This window comes from Strix uralensis, chromosome 15 (assembly GCF_047716275.1).
Source record: "Strix uralensis isolate ZFMK-TIS-50842 chromosome 15, bStrUra1, whole genome shotgun sequence".
NCBI classification, from domain to species: Eukaryota; Metazoa; Chordata; class Aves; order Strigiformes; family Strigidae; genus Strix; species Strix uralensis.
The window spans coordinates 699059-721126 of record NC_133986.1 but is presented as its reverse complement, the minus strand read 5'-3'; the positions used below and the strand labels follow the sequence as shown (position 1 = coordinate 721126).

Here is a 22068-nt window from a genome sequence, read left to right as displayed (position 1 = left end):
TTTCCCTATCTTCCTTTTATCACCAACATACCTGTAAAAGCTTTTTTTGGTTGCCCTTGACATCCCTGGCCAGATTTAATTCTATCAGAACTTTCCTAACCTGATCCCTGGCTGCTTGGACAATTTCTGTGTATCCCTCCCAAGCTACCTGTCCTTGCTTCCGCCCTCTGTAGGCTTCTTTTTTGTGTTTCAGCTTGTCCATGAGCTCCTCCTTCATCCATGCAGGCCTTATAAAATAGTCCACCTTCAACAAAATGCTAAAGAACGCAATGTGTTTACAATTTAGTTCAAAGTATGTACTTTTTTATTATGAAAATTAATAGTACATTTAATTAATATGGAGTTATGGGGAATGGCATGCTTTATTGAAGAAATAATGATGAATTCCTGAACATTAGAGATAAGTTTTGTGGTTCCTATGATAACATATTTTTAGCTGGCTAACATATGAAGGCATTTAGAACTGTCCCAGTTTCTTTAATGGAAAATAATTTCCTTCATGAAATACTTTAAAATTATTCTTATGTAACTTGTGGGGAACTTACTGGGATTTTATTAAATTGGAATGTTAATCAAGCATACATATTGGCCTAATCTTAAAACCAGCAGGTATTTTATAACTCTACAGTATGTTATGTACTTCCCGATATGCATGTGCGATCAGTCAGACGCCCAGTTCTCTTCATATTTCCAAATAAACTATATGATTCAAAATTTTGATTAAAGAGAGATCCAAAACCTCATTTATTATGTAAATGAACAGTAAGATAACTCTTCTGTTTAGGACTTGATAATGGGCAGTGGGAAATGTGTTCTCATACCCAACCTGCCTTATTAATCATTCAAAAGCTGTTAAGAACCAAGCCTTTCTGGATGGTTTGTCTGACAGTTAATTAGCTGTCTTTTAAGGTCTGCTATCATGGCCCTACATGGAGATGTAAGTGAGCATAAAGTGTCCCCTTTATTTCTCTGTTGAGTTGATCCTACAGGTAAGAGAAGTAAAGCAGGCCCTGCAGAACTCTGAAGGAGACTTTGGTTCACTTTCGCCAATCATTTGCTAAGGTCATTGCACTAGAGAGACTTCAGTTTCATTTGATGCAAGACTGGAGCAGTTTTATTAGTTTGAAGACACAGGCAACTCCATGCTACTGCTTTGTTCAGGGCAGACTACAAAGTGATGATCCAGTCCTAATTGGGGGGGGGGGGGGGGTTCATTATTAAATAAACTAAGGCTTAACAAAATGTAAAAAATAGATTTAGTCTAATTATAAAACCTTAGTTATAGATGGTTACCTTTAGATTATGTGGTTAAAATGTTGCAAACCTTCTGTACAAAAAGATTAAAACATTTTTGACCATATGACATCTGCTCAGCAATAAAAGCTAAGAGAAATGGGTGGAGTGGGGGCATTCATAAGTACAGCTCTGTCTTTCAGAGCACCTGCTGCGCATACTGAAGCCCTACTTCCCAGAAAGTGGCTGGTCATCACCTGCTGATGGGAAGTAGAGAATAAACCTTTTGTTTTTCCTTTGCTTCCATGCATTGCCTTTGCTTTTGTTTTTGCTTTATTAAACTGCCTTTATCTTGACCCACAAGTTTTTTTCCACCTTATTTCCCACCCCCTTCCTGTCCTGCTGAGGAGGGGAGTGATAAAGCAGTTTGGTGGGCATCTGGTGTTCAGCCAAGGTCAACCCATTGCACTATTGGACAGATGTTATGAAAATGTTGTGATGAACTTCATTTAAGTTAGATGCATTTTTATCCCTGTAAAGATCATGACATGGCCAAGAAATGGAAGAGTATTCGTGTCCAAATTCTGTGTTTGTCCTCTGTGTCAGGACTGAAGGATGTTTGCCAAACTAATCAGTTGTTGGTCAGAAGTTGGAAGAGCTACCAGAACATGCCCCCCTAATACTTATGAATTATATGATTTCAAGTATCATGTTGCCAGCTTTTGAAATAGTGCTAAGGTATCTAAATGACTAGTATGATCCAGAAATTAGCTGCCTTGTGAATCTAATCAGTTACTGTGAAGGTGATCAGCTACCTTGGAACACTGTGTTCCTCATTGATGTTACTCAGAAGATGTTTGTGGCAAGTGATCTCTGATTTCAAAGTCTTTGAAAGAATTTGTGAATATGGATCACAGATCTCCAGTGCAGTGGCGGATAGTCATCTGCACTGATAATGTGTTTGGGATAAAATCTTGGCTCCACTGAGGTCAATGCAAGTTTGCAATTGCTGCTTAATAATAAGACCATACAACTGAATAAGGGGGGTGGTTCTTTGGGGTTTTGTAGTTCATTTTGCCTTGAGCCAAATTAGCCATCAAGGTGTTAACCAGTTCTGGGAAACAATTAAATCTCTTGTTCTGTTCTCTGGGATTTCCTGTTATTGCATGAATGAAAAACAAAGAAAATGGGCTCTATACCTTGGAACCTTTAGAAAGGGAACTGAAGCCAGTGAAAGTGTCTGCTCCTTCAGGAGATTTAGGTGTGTTTATGAGTCTTGGAGATTGATTTGAGTTCACATACTATGTAAGAGACAGCAATTATAAAATTAAGCCACTCAAGGACATGTCAGTGTTGCTAGGCACTAGACAGCCACACTTCTTGGTGCTGGGCCATTGTGCAGAACTTGCCTTGGGAGATATCCCAAGGATACCCGCTGAGTACAAATGGAGCACTCAGCCAAGAAAAGCAGGAAAAAGTGTTCTTCTGAAGAGGGGGAAGGGATGCTGTTTGTTTTCTGGTTTTAATCTGTAGAAGTCCAAGAAAGGGAACCAAAAAATTAAAGAGTGGGAGGACTGAACTGGAGGGGAGTAAAAGTATCTTTTTACGTCAAGAATGGCCAGAGCAGACCACCATTTGAACTCTGGAACTTCATTATTCTTGGTCCAGCTGGCAATCTGTTAGGAGAGTCCTCCTGACTCTTTGGTATCCAGACAAGTTTGGAGAAATACAGGTTTTCCCATTTCCACTCTTGCAAGACTAACAATTTTCTTGCCAGAAGCACTGACTAGGGGAAAGCTACATATCTACAACTAGAGTAAGGACAGAGAGAGCTGCATTGCTGCTTCAGGAGCCCAGAGGGGACTTCTAGTATGAGGCCAAGAAGAGTCTGTCAGTGACTGTATTGGGTCTGTGTTCACAAGAATTGCCTCGAAGTGCCATATTAGTCAAAGCCTCTGCTGTAATATATGAGTTAGATTCCCAAAGGTTAACTGCTCTCTGCCAGAAGAAATTGGTTTCTGTCTCATCGTTTCCTGCAGAGCGTTCAGAAGCAGGACATAAGCATGTCACCAGAGCCACAGAAAGGGGGTGGTTTGTCTTGCCTGGCAGCCCCTGAAAACCCACGTCCTCCTTGATACTTTTTTGCCTAACAGTTTGAAAACATGTCACTGAAAGGTGCTTGCAGGCAATAGATATTTCTCTACAGCTTCAGTAAAAATGTAGTTCCTGGCAAAATGCAGTGAGGCAAACTGTGATGCTGCCTGAAGGAAAGAGTATCAGTCATGGGCTTTTTCCAGTGGCCAGTGACAAGGGGAGCAGAGATTACAGCTCTCAAGGTGAAGCGAAGGCTTTGCCTCTTCCCTGCCATAGCTGATCAAGGTTAAAGTGTGCCTTGATATTGCAGTGAGACCAGGAAGTCCTCCTCTCTATTATCTGTATTCTTTTCAATGCCTTCTAGAAACCAAAAAGACAGGCAAAGGATCCATCAAATGGCACGTGAAGAACAGGAGAGAAACATGGGGCAGGAAAAAGGCACTTTCCTGAAGAAAAACTGAAGACTGTGGGAAATAAACTGAGCTCCTGTGTTGGGTTTGTGTGTGTAGTGGGGTTTTGGTAGCAGGGGAGGGGGCTACAGAGGTGGCTCTTGTGAGAAGCTTCTCGAAGCTCCTCCAGCTCCAAGTCAGACCCACCTCTGGCCAAGGCTGAGCCAGTTAGTGACAGTGGCTGTGCCTCTGCGATGACATATTTAAGAAATGGAACCTGAGAGGAGGAGTGAGAGTTGAGAGGGAAATACCTCTGCAAACACCCAGGTCAGTTGAAGAAAGGAGGAGGAGGAGGGGAGGTGCACCGGAGCAGAGATCCCCCTCAGCCCGTGGGGAGAGGGCAGCTGTGCCCTGCACCCATGGAGGTCCCTGGTGGAGCAGATGCCGACCTCCAGCCCAGGGAGGGCCCCACACTGGGGTGTGGCTGGGGAACTGGGACTATCTGGATTAGGCACCATTATACGTAGTGTGTGCTATCATTTGCATTTATTTTTCTGGATAACTTTTATCACACAGGGAATCTGCGCTGCTGTTCTGTAGAATAGCATACTACACACTGTTCCCCTACAGACTAATGAATTCCTGGGTCTCTCCCCTGAGAACTGACTTCTACCACACGTTCTCTAATCTGTGTTATGTCTGGTCTGTCTCATTCTCCTTGCCTATCTGCTCCCAGCGTGCACTCTTCAGGTTTTTGAGCCCTCCGAGCTCTTTTTGTTTTGGAGTCTCCATGTTCTCATTTAGAGACTGAACCCTGACTGGTTTTAATCCAGATAGTCCCAGTTCCCCAGGCACACCCCAGCTGTCAGCATAGGCAACCACTCTGCATGGCAATGTAGCAGAATGGGCATGAATGACATAGAACTGCTTGGCTCAAGGACCAGGGATTACTCCTTGGAGGAGATGGTGTAATTCATGAAGGTATAGCCTCTTCGCAGACACTTGGGTCCCAGACTTCCCAGAGTATCCTTGTTTCCTGTTCTCACCTTAATGTGATTAGTAGTAACTATTTCCTTGCCCAGTGAGTCCCACTACTTTACAAAATGAGTTTTAGGTACACAGGGAAAAAACCCAATCTATCACCACACCCAGAAAGAGTAAGGTTTTGACTAAAGAGGTAACTTATCTTAACAAGTCAGGGAGAGAGGTGGCCCCAAAAGCTCACAGACTGTGCCATCATACTGGGTCAGCTTACTAATTCTGTAATTACTTAAATACTTAGTCAAGTGCAGCTGTATTGCAGACTGGTATTTCCATTTCTAGGTTATCTGTGTAGCGACATTCTTCAGGTGGCAGTGAGGCAAGAAAGTAATTGTACTTTAGCATTTGGAAAGTTGGCATACACTTTTATGTCAGCTTCCCATATTAACTAAATGCTGTTTCAAAAATCTTCCATGTTAGACATAGATGAAAATAACTTAGAGATTGGAGGAGCTTTTCAGACAGGAGTCAACAGAAACAAAAATCCTACTCTGCCTCTGCACAGTACAAGCAATATTTAAATATTCCAGGCATTTTCACAACAGTTTGGGTTGGAGGAGATCTGAACTGAACAGAGACTATTATCTTTCTAATGGCATTTTAAATTCATTGAGCATGTTGGCAGATAGCCAGTTGTCTGACAATATTACAGGAAAGGGGTTTGGTCAGAATGACCTAGGCACATGCAGGAAAACCATTATCTTCTCAAGGCATTCTGCTTGGGATAATAATTTTGAAACCTACAGCAAGGAATGGATCATGTCATAGCAGTGAACTTGGGAGAGAACACCTGGGCTACTGAGTGCTACAAATGTGCAGAAGTATTGATACTCCCCTCATTGCTGCTACAAAGAGCCCTAAAAGGCTGAATGCTGTTTAAGTGGAGAAGTTTGACAGCTTGTGTCTGGGAACGTAGCTGCCTTCTTGCTCAGATTAACACTGTCAGGCAGTACCACTTCAGGGTGCCAATGTGGGCTTTTGGGCTCAGTGGGAAACGCTGTGGTTCCACAGTACAGAATCACTTTCAGACTGAGAAAGAGCATCTGTGAGGGATATAACTGAGCACAGTTACTACCAGACTGTGCTGAACAGAACAGAAGGCTTGAAGGCTATGCCATGGCCTGAAAACTGGTTTGGTACGGTTCCATCCCAGCTATTTGGGGGACAAAAGCACTCTGATCAGCCATCTGATCCATATACTTTTATGTCTGTGACACTGAATGTTTGAGAGAAGCCCCCAGAAAAAATCGCTGCATGTGTCATGGTAAGCAAAAATATTTTTCTCCTCCTCTTGATTTCGAGGCTGTGAGCTAAACCATGATGTTTGCTTTCCTTTGCCATCCACTTTTAACACATAAACAAAGCAACCACTCTTCTGTTGCAATGTGTCCGAGGTAGCTGTAATCACCATGCTGACTGACAGTAACTGGTATTTGCTTTGGTTAGCTTTAAAGTCATGCTAATTAAAACTATCTTCCTACTCACGTACTGAAAGAAACACAGCATCTGGAGGCAAGATCATGTTGTCAAGCACCAAGAGGGAAAACTTTAATAAGTCTTCAGGCACCAATATTTGCCTCCCTCAGATTGGCAACAGTAGCCTCCATCCTCCAAAACAGCACTTTATCGTATTATCTAGGCTCTTGTCCTCTCAATGTACATCAACAATTCTACTAGTAGGACAAGGAAAGCTTATTACACTAGGTAGCAAACCAGCACATATTGTTGATTGGGCATTTATGTGATAGCCAAGGATATTTACTATTTTTTCTGAAGTTTCCTTTCTCCAGTACTTCACTGGAACACTTTCTTGAACATGCACAACATCCCCAGAGACCTGTAGAATGCGGAATAGAAAATACTGAAATAGGAAGAAGAACTAGGGAATACAGCGTGCAATTCCTCACGTGTGGGCTTTAGCCAGGACACTGGAATCGGTACAGAATGCCTAATAAACTCTTTAATTCTGGCATGATTTAACATTGTCTTAAAGTACCTCCAGCAGCCTGTTGCCACCCATGTTAAGTTGTTTCATTGTGGAATCAGCAGAAAGTGCTCACCCTTCTGAAGCATCAGCACACTGCCTGCTGTGCTGGTTCAGCTGGATGTTGTCCATTCAGTCGCTCACTAGCTACAAACATTTGTTAAGATGACACTGGAGTCAGAGGTTTCAGAACAATTGTCATCTGCTCAACGAAAACCTCTGTAAAGTCTTCAAGGTGATTTGAAATCTAGCAAAATAGTTTTCAGCCTTGCAGTTTCATAAGATATTACATGTATTCACTTACAGAGACTTGAAATAGGTGCCAGGAAAACTAAAATAAAGAACTTCAAAATCAGATTAAATAGATACCAGTGAGTTTTCCAGAACTCTTCCATCCTTCATTTTCTAACTTGTTAATACAAATGCTTCTGCAAGAAGGAAGTCAGTACCAAGAAGAAAGTTAGAGTGTTTGTATCTTGTTCAGCTTTAATTAATGCTGTGTCATTTCATCAGTGTTTTTTAAAAACCACTGATAAAACTAAAGATGTACTTGCTTCAACATCCTCCTTACGATGTTGCCAAACTCACATTAAGTGTGTAAAAAGATTTTATAACTAAAGATACATATGCATCAATTTATGTATGTTATCATTTGACAACACTGTCATAAAATGCTATTTCTAGTGCCACTATTGTCTGCTTTGATTATTTTATTTTTTGTTATTCTGGCAAGCGTGGAACTTGTCTGAAAATATTCAGGTTCTGATGTGAGAACCACAAAAATTGTAGGTTCCAAATGACTACAAGAACTACAAGATGTCTTGATTAACCCATATTTACCAGCATGAATATTAGCTTTTTCATTGTTCTGTAATATAGGCCCATACAAAGAAAATATACTTAGTATGTTGGTGTAAGACATTTTGATGGTTTGGTAGACATTGCATTCCTGCTTTCTTTTCTGTCTTGTATGGCACTGCTGTCTTCCATACCATTTAGTAGTTGCATAATTGTTCCTTTCAAGCATACAAACAATGAGGTCAACTTGAGTCATGTCAAATAACTAGAGCAAATACCACATATGAAACCATTTAAGATAGCAAGTCATGTGATCACATATATTACCTCTGGCCTGGATTTTCTGGATCATACTAGAAGTGTGTTAGAATACACAAAAGCAACAGAGCTTATCAGCTGACTGTTTTGTCTATGATAAGCAACTGATGAGCAGTTTATTGCAAAGTATTTAACAAAGACAAGCTAGAATTGAAAGGTACCTTCCTCTAAATCATTATGCTGCTGCTTTAAACTGACCTTTTCAAGGCAAACCCTGTGTTTTCCTGCAGAAAAAAAATGTGACAGGGATGAAGGTTTAATTTTATTTTAGTGTTTTTAATAACATTCAGCTATGTTACATTTTAAAGCTGCCTAATTATCAGATGTAACATCTGGGATATAGTATCTATCAGGCTGTGTTTTATCCAAACTGGGCACAGATACAAGAAAGTGTTATTTGTATTTATTAACTGGAACATATTAACAGAGAAAGGTCAACACTTTCCCTATTCATCCTTCATCAGCAGAGAGGCTGATGAGAAAGCAGGGTAAAAGTAAAACTTAATCAACAAAAACTTGTGACTTCAAAAATATGCAAGGCACATGAAAGCAAAGAGTAAGCTTCTTACCTATGCATTTTTTTTCTTATATTGAATTTTGTTCAGTTCAATTGTACTCATAGAGCACATTGCAGACCTCTGTTGTTTTTAACTGAAGTCAAAAGAAGTGGTTTCTCTCTTGTGACAGTGATTGACAACAAGAAGAGCATTAAAACATTGTTCCTAAACAAGCAGCAATTAAGAGAAAGCAGAACATGGTTAAAATAGATCCCATTAATATGCTTCATTCCACTCTGCAGCACCCTTGAAATAGTTAAACTGGTCAGTTGCTTCTATAACCCTCCCAGCTATTTGTGATAGTAGTTACAGTTACTGGCCCTTCAATGCAAGTTGTTCTGCCTCATGTCCAGAGATTTTGTCTTTCTCTTTTGTTATCTACACTGCCAGGCCTCACAGAGAAGAGTTAACTCTCTTCTAACCTTATGGTCCTAGAGAGTTTCAGACTGCTCCTGGAGGGTGTGTGTGTGGACACAGAGGTGACAGATACAATCCTGTTGGTATCTCCTACTGTATAGCCATGTGTTTCTGTACCTGTATGCTCTCATTAGCCAGTTTTCCAGTCATCTGCTACTGCACTGGCACCATTTGCATTCCCAATATAGCACAATAGAGTGGCTTTTCTTGCATGGAGAGGATTCTCAAGACAGAAGCTTTATTCATAATAATGTAAAAAATGTCTGACTGGGTTAGAGCAGTAGCCTGTCTAGGCCAGTGTGCTGCCTGCACTGTCTCCTGCAGTGAAAGCAGATACTGTTTAGGGATATCACGTGAACCTGGCCACTTCCTGTGGTCTATTCTCCTCGTAGTCTCCTAGCATCATTGGATTAAGGACTTTAAAGAGCACACCTCTGCCTGTAGTATCTGTTTTGATACTGTCATCTGAGATATCTTCTCTCTTTTTTTTTTTTGGAGTTGCTGATGCTGTCTAGCTCCACAGCCTCTCAGGACAAGAAATCTCAGGAATTCACAAGCTGCTGTGTAAAAAAAGTATTTTCTTTCATGAGCTTTAAATCACTTCTCTGCTAGTTTAAGTGAGTTCGCCCCCACCCCAGTTGTAATATTGCAGGATTTGATGAATGACACTTCTGTATTTACCTTATACATACCTTAATGATTTTGTAAACCTAAACCACTCCTCAGCCTTCACCTCTCCAAATGGAAGAGTTACAGCCTTTTTAGTCTCTACTCAAAAAGCAGCCACTCCATCCCCTTGACCCTTTTCATTGCTCTTCTTTCTGCCCTCTGTAGATCCACTGTCCTTCTTGTGACGTAGAGATCAGAACTGTGTGCTGAACTCAAGGTCGAGGTGCACCGAGGTTTTATGTAGTACCAGACTGACCCCTCTGTCATGTTCTCAGTAACCTTCCTGATGATGTCCAACATACTGACTTCTGGCTGCTGCTGGACACTGAGCTGGAAGATCACTTTTTCCCCCTCAGCATCTCTGATTTGGCATACAGCACCTGTTCTCTTTCTAAAAGGACTGGGATTTTCCAGGCCCTTTCTCTATCATACATCATTTTTTTTCCTAGTCACATTTACTTTGAATACATCAGAGCTGCCAAAGTTAAAATCCAGACTAATTCAGTGACTGGTGGCTTCAAATTCCTGTGCTTTTAACCAGAGAGCAGAATGGAATCCTAACTGGAAACCAAAATGGATCTGGAACAAAATTTGAAATATTATTTTGAAGCCCTTTTCAAACATATGTATATATAAAAGTTACTATTTCAAAATAGTAATTTGACTGAGATCTGCCATCCCCTAGCAGACATTTGTGTGGTACAAGGACTATTTAGACTTGTTTTTACACAAGCCTTTGTTTCAAGACCGTAGCAAGGGTGCCCTGGCTGCTCTGTGCTGCTCTTTAGATTCTCACTGGGCTTGTTCACGCAGGGGCCTGCCTCCAGTGATCTCCAATAAACAACCTTTAATGGAAGAGGGCTGGCAATAGCTTTGATTCCTGTTCTTCTCTATCTGTCAAATGTGTGGTTATTACTAATGATGCGCCCTGTAGCTGACAGGAGGCTTAAGTTTCTCAAGCCTTTTCCCATCAGTCCCTGTGGGGTGCCTTACTGCGTGTGTTTACATGTATGTGTTTCTGTGCTTCCATGAGCTGTATTTGTGTGTGTACACACAAATATAAAATATAAACATATTATAAACATAAGCACAAGTATAAAATTCTTTTAAACGCAGGCCTCCCTGCTGGCAGCAACACTGTGCCACTTTGACATCCAGCAATAATTTTAAATGAGAGTGATTTATTTTTCTTTAGAAGGCAGCAGATGGCAGCATTTATCTATCGGGTAGTGGTGGTTCAGCCTGTCCATTAGTCCTGTCTCCCACTCCTCTTGTCGAACTGCCAGTAGTTAACTGCAGTGCTTCACCTTATTTGCAGCCTTACCTGGGGCCTTACAGATTGAGGGAGAGGGAAGCTCTTTTCCTGGCCTGGGAACATGACGGGTGCCTGTCCTGAGGCAAAGATGTAGTCTGATGCCTGATGTAGGCTGAAGTAACTTCCTGGGTGAAGGTTCCATGCTCCAACTGTGCCCCATTCATACAAATTTTCCGTTCTCCTATTTGTAACTGTTCATAATAGAGTATGTAATACGTAAGCTGGGTGGGCTAAATGAACCAACTAGTGAATCACTGTATATCCAGTATAGAGCAAATTTAACCAGCATTGATTCCAAACCAGAGGTAAAGAAAAAAGGTACCATTTCAACTACCTATTTTAAACCCATTATGAATAAAAGGCCAAATGTTATATGTAGGTATGTAATTTTTTGTAGCTACTCTACAGTCATAGAGACGAAAAGAAATATTTTGTTGGAAGTCTCATGTTTCAATGCCTGTTTGAATTACTCAGCAGGATTAAAAATAATTTTTTTAAAATCCTTCACATAAGATGAGAGAGCTTTACAATATTTTATAAGTCATCTCTACTGTGTTTAGCTTCGTCAGGCAGAATTTGAAGAAGCCTTTCATACCAGATATACTGCTTCCTTCTTGTGTAAATGTTGTTGGATTATGTGTTACAGTAAAAACATTTTGCAGCAGGTTATTTATTAAAATAAGAATACTTTTATTATACAAAGTATATATAACTTACATAATTATATCAGAGTAAATATGACAGTGATTTCAATCCAGTATAAAAATTTCATTGCAAAAAATATTCCCTGCTGTTGTAACAGCTAGAGGAACAACTTCAGTTCTGTGGTTGTAGAAGCTGACAGCTCACATCTGACTACTACCGAGGTGGTGCATTGTTTATGCCTTATTTAGATAGATGGGAGAAACGGGTCAGTCTGATTCATTGCGCTGTTCTGATTACTGGCTTTTAAAAAGCTCTCTGTCTAGAAATGAAGAGCATGTGTACCTCTCTCCAGTCATGAGTTCTCCTGAAAAGGCAATACCGGTCTTTCTGACTTCAGCCTTCTTTACTCATCACTAAATAGGTAATTCCTGTAACACATAGGAGCCAGTGTTGTCCTTTGATCCCTTCATGTCACACCTTGAAAACATTATTTTCTAAAAAAATGCTGCTATGTTCACTATTCTCGTGGTAGCTCACAGTGGCAAAAGTGGTATCAGGATAGAAGAAGTATCCAGGCATCTGTTGGGTGAAGGGTAACCCCTGAGCTTGCTCAGAACAACAGAAAGAACAGAATAGTTTCCTTTCTCCATCTCCTCAGAATATGTAAAGGGATTGTGCTGTTCCTGCTCTTTCTGAGTAAAGCCCAGGAGGAATGAAAAATTTGAGTCTCTGCCTTACTCAGCACATTGAGTAACCAGCGCAGGCCAGATATAAAATTCTTTTAAACGCAGGCCTCCCTGCTGGCAGCAGCACTGTGCCACTTTGACATCCAGCAATAATTTTAAATGAGAGTGATTTATTTTTCTTTAGAAGGCAGCAGATGGCAGCAAAGTTGTACAGATGTGCCAGACTAGTAGAAGAAGAAAAATATCTTAGTACACACACTCTAACAACATTCCATGGAAAAAACTTATAATTTGTTTCTGTCTGTCTTGCAGTGTGGTTAAGACAATAAATCAGGTTTAATGGCCCTCGTGCACTTGTACCGTGAGGGGGTTTTTTACCCCCTTAACCAGGAGTTAATGAATCAGACTGTGGTGAGATGATGTGAATTATCACTCAGTAAATCATCTTTGTCTCTGCAGGAATCACTTCTTTGTGCACATCTTTTTATATCCTTCATTAAACAGACACTGATTGCCTTGTGCAAATATCATCACAAAGTGCTAGACTGTCTGTGCACCCTGACAGATACAGGAGCTATGACTACCGATCTCTGCTGTCAGTTGTACACCACTCACTCCCTCATTTGAGTTAGTTGTCTGGATACATCCTTTTCTGAGGCAAAATAGGTGATGAGAGTTTTTTTAAAAAGTAGAGAGGAGAGAGGCAGAAGGAAATGCTACTATATAAACTCCTAGTGTTTAAAACACTCCAAAATCCTACTGCATTAAATAAAAAATGAAGTCTGGGTTTTGGACAAGAACACTGAAAGTTTCTGGGACTTGATCCCTACTCATGAACACGTTTAGTGCCACATTTGACACATGTATGTTTGCTGAAGCTGTCATTGCCAGCAGCACCACATCCACTTAAGAGGAGCAGGAATGATCATACATTGCTGAACTCATTTCAGATTGAACTGAGAGTCTGGATTTGAAGTACCTCTTTTTGATAGAGTTCCTGTCCCTTACTTCTACCTTTTAGTAGTTTCTTCAGTCTTCAAAACCAGAATTTGTGAATAAGTGAAGCATAAAGCAAAACTTATAGTACAATCTGTCAGTATAAAAATAGACATGTTTTTGAAAGAAAGCTGGGGCTTAGATTTTTTTCCTGCTGAAGTCAGTAGAAATTTTGTTTCAGTTAGATGGGATCAGTCTCAGCCCTGGGATTTGGTGTTGAGATTCCTATCTGGCTCACCAGTTCATCACCACCAGCATGTCTAATGTCTGTAGGCAGTATGGAGACTAATGATATATGCCAGTTGCATATTTTTCACATTGTTTATCAATAAAGGGCCAGGCTATGGATTTGTTCCTTATGCAGAATGAGATGCAGAGCTTCACAGCCCGAGGCAAAAGATGACTTAGAAAAAGTGACTTAGAAATCCATCATTTTTTCCTTGTCTCTAAAGAGAACAAATTTACTTTACAAGGTGCAGCTGTCTTCTTCCAGTGTGCAGACTCAGATCTGCTCCTGAGTCCTTATATACAGGCAGGGACGTGTAGCGGCCTCTGAGAGTTTACCGCTTTCTAGCAGAGAGCCACAACAGAGTCAGGTCATGTAAGGGGAAAGGAGGAAACACACACACCCTTTTGTCCTCTCCTGTAACAGCAGTGGGATGAATTACATGGTGGCCTTTCAGTCTTTGAGTGTTTCGGTTTCATGATAACTCCTGTGACAGTAACCACCTATTAAAAGGACAATAATGATGTTTGTTTGATGAACTGCTTAGTTTGCTCCTGAACTAACAGATCCATTATGTTTGTTCTCTTGTTTCTGCCAATACTACTGAACATCAGAGATTAAGGCCCAGACATTTGCTTGTTTAATTTTACACCATGTTAGCAAAGTATGAAGAAAACATAAACTATTTTGTAATTGCTGGAAAAGTTGCGTGTAATTTGCAAACTGACAGATTTGGGAAGTGATAGTTGACTGAAAGTATTGGAAGAATATTTCTTTCGCATACCTATTCTGGGAGTCAGAACTTATTACAAAATATCTGCCTTCAGCTGGGTTGGTCTGATCTTTCCTGACTTTGGAAAACCCAGGCTTTTGTAAGTGGATAGGAGACTCAAGGAGGTCTGGTTTGATAAAAGTTATCACAGAATCAAAGAAACTCAACAGATTTCATTTGGCCTCCTTATTGCTGTTGCTGGGAATTTTGCAAGCAAAACACTCCAGTCTTATCAAATCATTAACAGTGATTCTAGTCTTAATGGAACCATTTGTTTTTCATTTGGAGACATTACAGTTATCAAGCATTTTGACTAGTGTATATAGCATGGAGTAAAAAGGCTTTTACACAGCAAAGTTCTTTACCTCATGAACAAATTATGCTCCTTCTCCTCATGAAGGATACGTGGCCCTGCTCCAAAGAATTAAGTATTTAAAAATTAAAAGAATTTCAAAGCTGACATAAATTATTTGGTGAAAAAGAGTGTGCTTTAAGAAATATTTGGATAATAAAGACAAACCCTTGTGAAAACAATAAACAAATTTTAGTTAGGCGTAATTGGATTTAGTTATTGGTTGTACTCAGTCATGCTGGAATTTTTTCTCCTGATGCCTGTGTGCTCTACACTACTTAAGTAAGATGTGAGATAATATAAAATGGTGTATTGACGGCACGAGGAAAATATTTGGATGGCTGTCTGGAGTTGCCATTATTGGCTTTAATTATGACTTGCTGTCCTTTGGGTACTAAATGAGCCAGAAAAGTCTTCATATGTGCCAAAGTATTCATTAGTATTCCCCTTTCTGTCATTGTACTTGCAGAAAAAGTTCATATCTGGCACCTGACTGCAGTTCTTATTAGAATGGACCAAGATGCTTTGCAGATTTTGGTAATCATCTGAAAGTACACCAGTGTCTCTACTTTTTGGACACAGTAGAAGTTGTTCCTAGGTAACAGTGGGAGAACTCTTTGACCACTTTCTGATGTAACTGGAGAACAAGCATTTTTTGCAGTCCTCCATGTGACATGGCTGCTTAAAGTAAATTTTGAGGTACCAAATGGGGAAAGAAAAATAATTACCTGTTTCCTTCTTCCAGGTTAGGAGACCTGCACTAGGACTTTATGGGAAAGTACTTGTATATCAGCATTTTAGGCCCCTTGCCATCATTCTGTGTAGCACTAATAATGGAGTCACAAAAATCCTTCCAAGATAAAAATAGCCTTTGGAATCTGTTTTGTTAATAAAACATTGTCTATAGTGAGGTACCTTTTCTTTGCCATAGGGTGTCTCAAGGGTAGGTACAAAACAAAATAACTCATAAAGAATATTCCACAAACTCTTCTGACACTTCACTGTGGAGACTCTGCTGAGAATGGTGACCACTCCTTTGGCATCTGCTCTTGAACAAACTGGTGGACAAGGATGAATTGCTGCTCCAATACATAGTTACCATTGCAAAACTCAATTTTAATTTAGAACCTTGTTTGAACTGAATTTACAGTCATGTTTTAAGCAGCCTTTGGAATACCAGACTGTTCTTAGAAACGAATACTTTAACTAAGGTGTTGTGTAAACAGATGCTCCTGATTTTGGAGGCATTTGATGACATCTTCCACTTCTCATCTGTCACAAGCTGGCCTTGACCTAAGCACACAGCTCCTCTTGACCTTCTAGGACTTTAAGAGGATGCTTGCTTTCATGGGCTGATACTGTTTCACAGTCTTGTTCTCCCTGAAACCTCAGGGGTTCCAAAATCCTCACACTCCTCAGAGATTTAAATCTAACTCATGTATGGATTTCAACTACCGGTTAAAGGTTAGTGCCCAACGTTTTGCTTTGTAGAATCTTTGTAGTGAAAAGATGCTTACCCAATGTTCTTCAGTAATGTCCCCAGCTTGGGCAGGAGGAAGAGCTTTCATGGACAGCTCTCGCCTGGGGCAGGTGCAGAAATGGATGAGGAGGGAGAATGCTGTCTCTATATATTTTAGTCCTTACAGACCAGTTGCCCAAAACCTGGAACTCAGTTTGTGATAGGGGGTTAGCTGTGCAATGGGAAAGAGTCCCTGCCTCCTCTGTCATTCTCCTCCAGCCTATCTAGCCTAGCCTGACTAGGTTAGCTAAAATACACAGTCATAGTATTTCCAGGGTTTACTTTTCAGCTCCATACATTCAAAGAATGTGCTGTCTTCCAGGCACAGGGCTACTCACTACTTTCTGGCATGTCTAGTTCAACAGTGTTGGTTTCAAAGATTTGGGGGGTGTGGGGTTTGGAGGGAATTTTTTCTTTTTAAAAAATATATTTATTTTCTTTAGTTGCTGTTTATTGCAACTATGGAGTTTTGCTCCTCCCTACAAATGCGGCAGGTGGTGCTCTTGATCCTTCCAAACAGAAATTGCACTTACTAAGCTCCAGTAAGGTCAGAATTATGCCATCCAGCACCAGCTTGCTGGGTTTAGCCCTGTCTGGTTAGTCCAAGGATCTTTCAGCTTTGAGTGAAGTGTTTTCTGCCAGTGAAAGGGAAAGGAGGAAAGAAAAGGTGTTTTAACTGGGGACTGGGTTTTGGCAGCAAATGAGGAAAAGATCAATATAAACAAAAGTAGCTAACTGGCAAGTCCATACTTAACCACGCTATAGCCCAATCCAGCCTTGTGTCCCAAGTTTAGGTGACGAAGATGCTAGTTGTGTAGCCCCTAAGTAAAACACTGTAGCTATTAAACACTATGGTTCTGTTGAAGTCATTTCAGCTGCGCTGTGTACTTTAAGTAGGATCACACTTTCACCTACACATTGTAATTTCCCACCACAAGCATCCCAAAACTTATAAGCAGCAACTATTCTAATTTCAAGATCTTTCATGATGTGAGAATACCCATTTGCTTGTGTCTCAGCTGGCAGCTATAATCTGCGCTGAAGGTCATGCATTTGCTGTCACCCCTTTCATCTTACAATATTTGGATCAGAAAAGCCATGAGCAGTAGAGGGGTAAATTCTCTTCCAGCTGTTAGCAAACAGATGGTAATTAAAACCAGAAAATGTCAATATATATGCATTTTTTTTAAAAAAAGAACATTTCAAGTGGAAACCCCACCCCTCAAGATTCCAAAATTCTTAGTTGAAAATGTTTAGGAAAGTAACTAAAAATAGGCAGTTCTGAGCAGAACTTCAAAACTTTGGAGAGAAAAATCATTGTGAATATATGCCAGATATCTAGTCAACTGGATTCCTAACCAAGGTTTTTGCAGCAGTATTCCTGGAAAGGCATCAATGCTAGTTCTTTTGAGTTTTTCTTGTAAATACATGTTCCTTAGGCATTTAATATTAGGTAAAAAATATGCCCAGTTCATTTATTCTAGCAGAATTTAGTGTTGCTGTTCCCCAGTCCTCTCCTGTATATGTTACCTATGTTCGGAGATACTGTAAAATAGGGGAAATTGTATGTTTTAGCCAAGATATTTTTCAAATACACTTGTTTAGTTTTTAGGTTTGCTTTCTTGAAGTGCACACACAGACACCAATAGATGGTGCTGTTGGTGCATTAATAAGGTTCGGTTTCACATTTGTTTTCTGGTTTGTGGTTGGAATTTGTCTAAAAAAAAAAAAAAAAAAAAAAAAGAACAACAAAAAAGAACAAAACAACAAAATCCCTAATGCTAAGCTTTTATCCAAGATGTTCTGCCCACACTGAACCGGTCACCGTTTAACTTTAACCTGAACTGTGGCCCAGGAAATCCTTCAACATAAATAACCTTGGAAGCTGCCATGACCATTTTTGGAACGTGCTCCCTCAATAAATCTGTTACTTTGTTGTGCAATGTTGAAGTGTGCAGTTGTTTCTCTGATTAATTAGGGCAAAAAATAAACTTGCACGATCAATCCAAGCTGTGACACGTTTCAGCCCTGGCTGGAACATGTGGGTAGAAAAGGCCTTAGAGCCTTCTCCACCGATCTGCCCTGGGATTTTAAGATGCTTGCATGCTCTTGAGCTTACTTGATTTGAGTAGCGAAGGTGGCTGCTGACAAAGTCTGTGACTGAAGAGTTTTAGTCTGTCACAGAACTGCCATGCTAGGTTAGTGAGGGTAGGACTGAACACCGTAAGAAATAGTTCGTCTTGACCACGTGCCCCCATGAAAAACAAACACAACAGAACTGTTTTATGTAGTAGTGTTTATTTTATTTCACATATTACCCATGGAGAACTGCTGATACATTCTCTACATCTTTCACCAGTCTGGAATGCAAGATAAAAAAAGGTATGAAAAAAGAGTTTAACGTTTGACATTCATGATATGAAAAATAAAGGGGATACAATGTTTTAAAATGCCCTTATGCAATATATATATATAAAACGTATAAAAATAAAATATATTCTTACAAAAAAAAGATACAAACAGGACATGACACAGGACAATCTTAAATATCGATACGTATCTCATGATCCACACACACCGCACTTATAATTAATAAAAATCACGTACAATTGCACTTTTCCTCTCTGTGACGTTCAAGTATATCGCAGTCCCCGCAGGGACTAGTGAGTGTCCGACTGCCTGCCGGTGCAGGTAACGCGGAGGGTGGAGCAGATGCGGGCGGCCTGGCCTCGCCGGGGGCTGACCGCGCACCCTCCAATACTGGCGGGCAGAGGCGAGGCCGGGGCCGCGCTCCCCGGGCCCGGGGCTGCGGCCGGCGCCCGCCGGCGGGTCCGCCCGGCCTCGGGGCTCCCCTGAGCAGCCCCTTCCTCGGGGCAGACGGGGCCGGGGTCGCTCTGAGCGCTGCCCGCCGGCAAGGAAGGCCCGCCCCCCCCGGGCGCAGCGACGGGGCGGGGGACGACATGGCGGCCGGCGGGGCAGCGGCGCCTCGGGCGGCCGCGGGCCGGACGCCTTCCAGCCCCAGGCGGCGGCGGGCGCGGGAGCCGGCGGAGCCTCGCCCGGGGAGGGGAGAGAGTCAGTGACCGCCCCGCGGCTGCGGCGGGTGGGGGGAGCAGTCCCTGTGCGTCCCCAGCGGGACGCGGCCTTCACAGCTTCCCCGCGCCGTCCCGTCCCGCCGCGCCAAGGGACCGGCCGGCCCCCCGGCCCGGGGCGGGCGCGTCGGGGGTCCCTCCCGGAGAGGCGCCTCTCCACGAATCCTGGCGGCGGGTCCCGAGCGGCGGCGGAGCTCCGGAGCGTCCGCGCCTCAGTCCATCCATCCGAGACGGCCTCGGCCGGGCGGCGCGGCGCTCAGACCCCCAGCACGGGGGCGAGGGGCTGCGCCCGCCGCGCCCGGGGCCGCCGCCCGAACCGGGGGGAGCGCGCCGGGCTGCGGCGCTCGGGCAGGGATCGCCGCCGGCGGCCGTAGCCCTGGGGGCTGATCTTGCTGGCGGGGGCGGCGTCGTCCTTGTCCTTGTCGGTCAGCTGGTAGATCTGGTGGGCCAGCTTCTGCACCGTGCACGTCCCGAACCGGCACCCCGTGCGGATGGTTTGGAAGTGGGTGAAGCTGTTCATGCTTTGGCGGTAGCGCTTGACGCGGATGTGAGCATCCTCCCGGCTGCTGCGAAGCAGGAAGAGAGGGAGCGGGCGTAAGAAAAGCGCAGTGGGGCCCCGGAGGAGGGGACCCGGTGGGCCCGGGGCGGGGAGGGCAGAGAGCCGCCAGGCTGGAGGCGGGCCCGTCCCGACCGGTGCAAAACTGACCCCCCCCCCCGCTCCCGGCTCTGCCCTCCGCCGACCGGCGGGAGAGCGGCGGTCTGGTCGCGCAGCAGAGCTTGCTGCCGATGGGAGGAGAGGCCCCGTCGTTTTATGGCTGTTACTTTATCTATGGATCCAGAGCTCAAGTTACTATTTACATTTGACTTTCCCAGTAAAGGCGCTGCTATCTCCCGCCAGTTGAAGGGCGCGGGGAAGGAGAGGCGGGAGGCTGCTTTCAGCGCGATGGGCAGCCTGGGCAGGACCTGTCTGCGGGGCTTGGGGGATCTCTAGCGAGCATAAGCCTAAACACCCCGAAGGGAGGGGACCCTGAAACTTTCCACTGCCTCGAGCGAGTGCCTGAGCCCAGAAGGGGCTGGAATTTACCTGGGATGCGATACTCGGGGATCCTCCTTCACGTCCTGGGTCCGTATGAGCGGCTGCACGTCGGCGGCTGCCCCCAGCGCGCCCGAAGGCTTCACGTCCCGCCTGGCTCGGCTCAGTGCCCATTTCGTCCATCTGAAAGGAGCGCAAGGGAAGAGGACAGCCTGTTAGCGCAAGCCTGCAGGGAGGGAGCCAAACCAAATAGATTCGAGGGGAGAGAATCTTTGCCAGCGCCGAGATTTTTTTTTTTTCCTTTTTTATTTTTTGTATGTTTCCTGAAAGGGCATGAGGCCTTTAAGGAGCCGTGCAATTCCCGCGGGGAGTCCGGTCCCTCCGATCCCGGCCGGAGCCCGGCGCGGGGGCGCGGAGGCTGCGCGGCTCCACGAGCGGGGCTGGGCGCTGGCGGAGGGCGCGCTCCGGTACTCACTTTCTTTTGAACTCTGTCGCTACGTCCAGCCTTGCAGCATCCACCCCGAAGAAGGTCACAGAGCCGACATAGAGCAGGGCTATGTGCACTAGTTTCATTCTGGCTGGGCTCCTGGTGGAAGGAAAAGAGAAGAACTGTAAGCATGGATGCTAACAAAAGTCAAGTAAGGTCTGTCCTTTTATTTCTGGTGATTCCGGAGGGCTCCTTCCCTCGGAGAGCCCCCAGGCTGCCGGGGACTTTGTGTGCGATATGAACCAGAAGCTAATATTTGCTCAGCAACTTATCACAAAGTAAATAGCAGAGCCTCCACAGTTTACGTTTGTCGAGAGTTTTACTTGCAGAGGCGGGTGAAAACCAGCAGGATTTCCAGAATACCCCCAGCGGCTTGCACTAGGATTTAGCAAACCCATGAGATTAGAGAGAGCTGGCTATCAGACGCATCGTTTCCAAACTCCAGCAAGTGTTTTGCTGCCTGGAAGTTTATCCCCTGATAGCTCATCTTCCCACTTCACACGCAGAACCAACTAGTTCTGGATCTTATGTTGTAAACTGCAGCTGATGCCAAGAGCCAGTGCAAGACTCTGCAGCATAACTCCAAGCTCTTCAAAACAGTTCAGATTTAGTAGTTTTTCCTTCCTCTCCACCTCCCCTGTATCTTTTCTTGTTGTTGAGGGAGGGAAAAAAAAGTAGTTCTTACCTGACAGTGAGGATAATCCACTGAGACAAATGTTCTTGTAGTAGCGATCCGGACTTGCAGGGTTTCCTGAGGAGGGAGAATTCCTTCTTTGTGTGTCTGAAGTAACCACTGCCGAACTGCGCTCCACCGCTCCCTTTTATAGGGCAAGCGCGGGGGGAAGGGAGCACAGAGGGAGGGCGTGGCTTTGACACCCCCACCGATGTGAGAGCATCGCAAGCACTCCTTAATCTGCACTGGGGGCAGACTATGCTAGGGCAAAAATAAGGATTATTGAAAATTATCTTAATCAACCCCCTCGGTATTTTGTTAATTAGAACGACAGCTTTGAGGTGCGGATTCCAACTCGTGGCACAACTTGCAAAATCTGATAAACCCCTCAGTCTGTTTTACGGGGACAGATTTTTTAACTGCCGATGTATATTACGTTTACACGGTCTGTAGCATAATTTCTCATTCTAGGCATCTTCAGGTGGGTGGAAGCAGGGGACTAGACGCAATCAATTTCAAAATCCATGCAAATCCATCAAACAGCAAAGTTCCAAAAATAAACCCATATTTGGACAACGTGAATTATGAGTAACTAATGAATGCCAGCCTTCTTCGCATAAGTAAGGAGGAGATAAATCAGTCATCATTAATATATCTGACTCAACTTGGGTGCATTTTTTATCTAATAAAATGTATTTGATTTACTTGATCGATTCAAATCACGATTTACATGGGTTTGGAAGATGAAGGTTCCGGCGCACTTTGAACAAAGGAA

At 43.2% G+C, this 22068-nt stretch overlaps 2 protein-coding genes across 5 annotated transcripts in view; one reads left to right on the top strand and one right to left on the bottom strand.

The window, feature by feature from the left end:
- Positions 1 to 22068, top strand: part of SBF2 (SET binding factor 2) — a 302250-nt gene that overhangs the window by 14188 nt on the left and 265994 nt on the right. The gene's annotated exons all lie outside the window — the stretch shown is intronic.
- ADM (adrenomedullin) lies at positions 18291 to 21450 on the bottom strand. Its single transcript, XM_074884469.1, has 4 exons — positions 21306 to 21450; positions 20609 to 20719; positions 20185 to 20316; positions 18291 to 19666 (listed from the first exon to the last, which is right to left on the bottom strand). Exons 2-4 carry the CDS (start codon positions 20704 to 20706, stop codon positions 19357 to 19359), a joined length of 540 nt encoding a protein of 179 aa, XP_074740570.1. The 5' UTR covers positions 20707 to 20719; positions 21306 to 21450; the 3' UTR covers positions 18291 to 19356.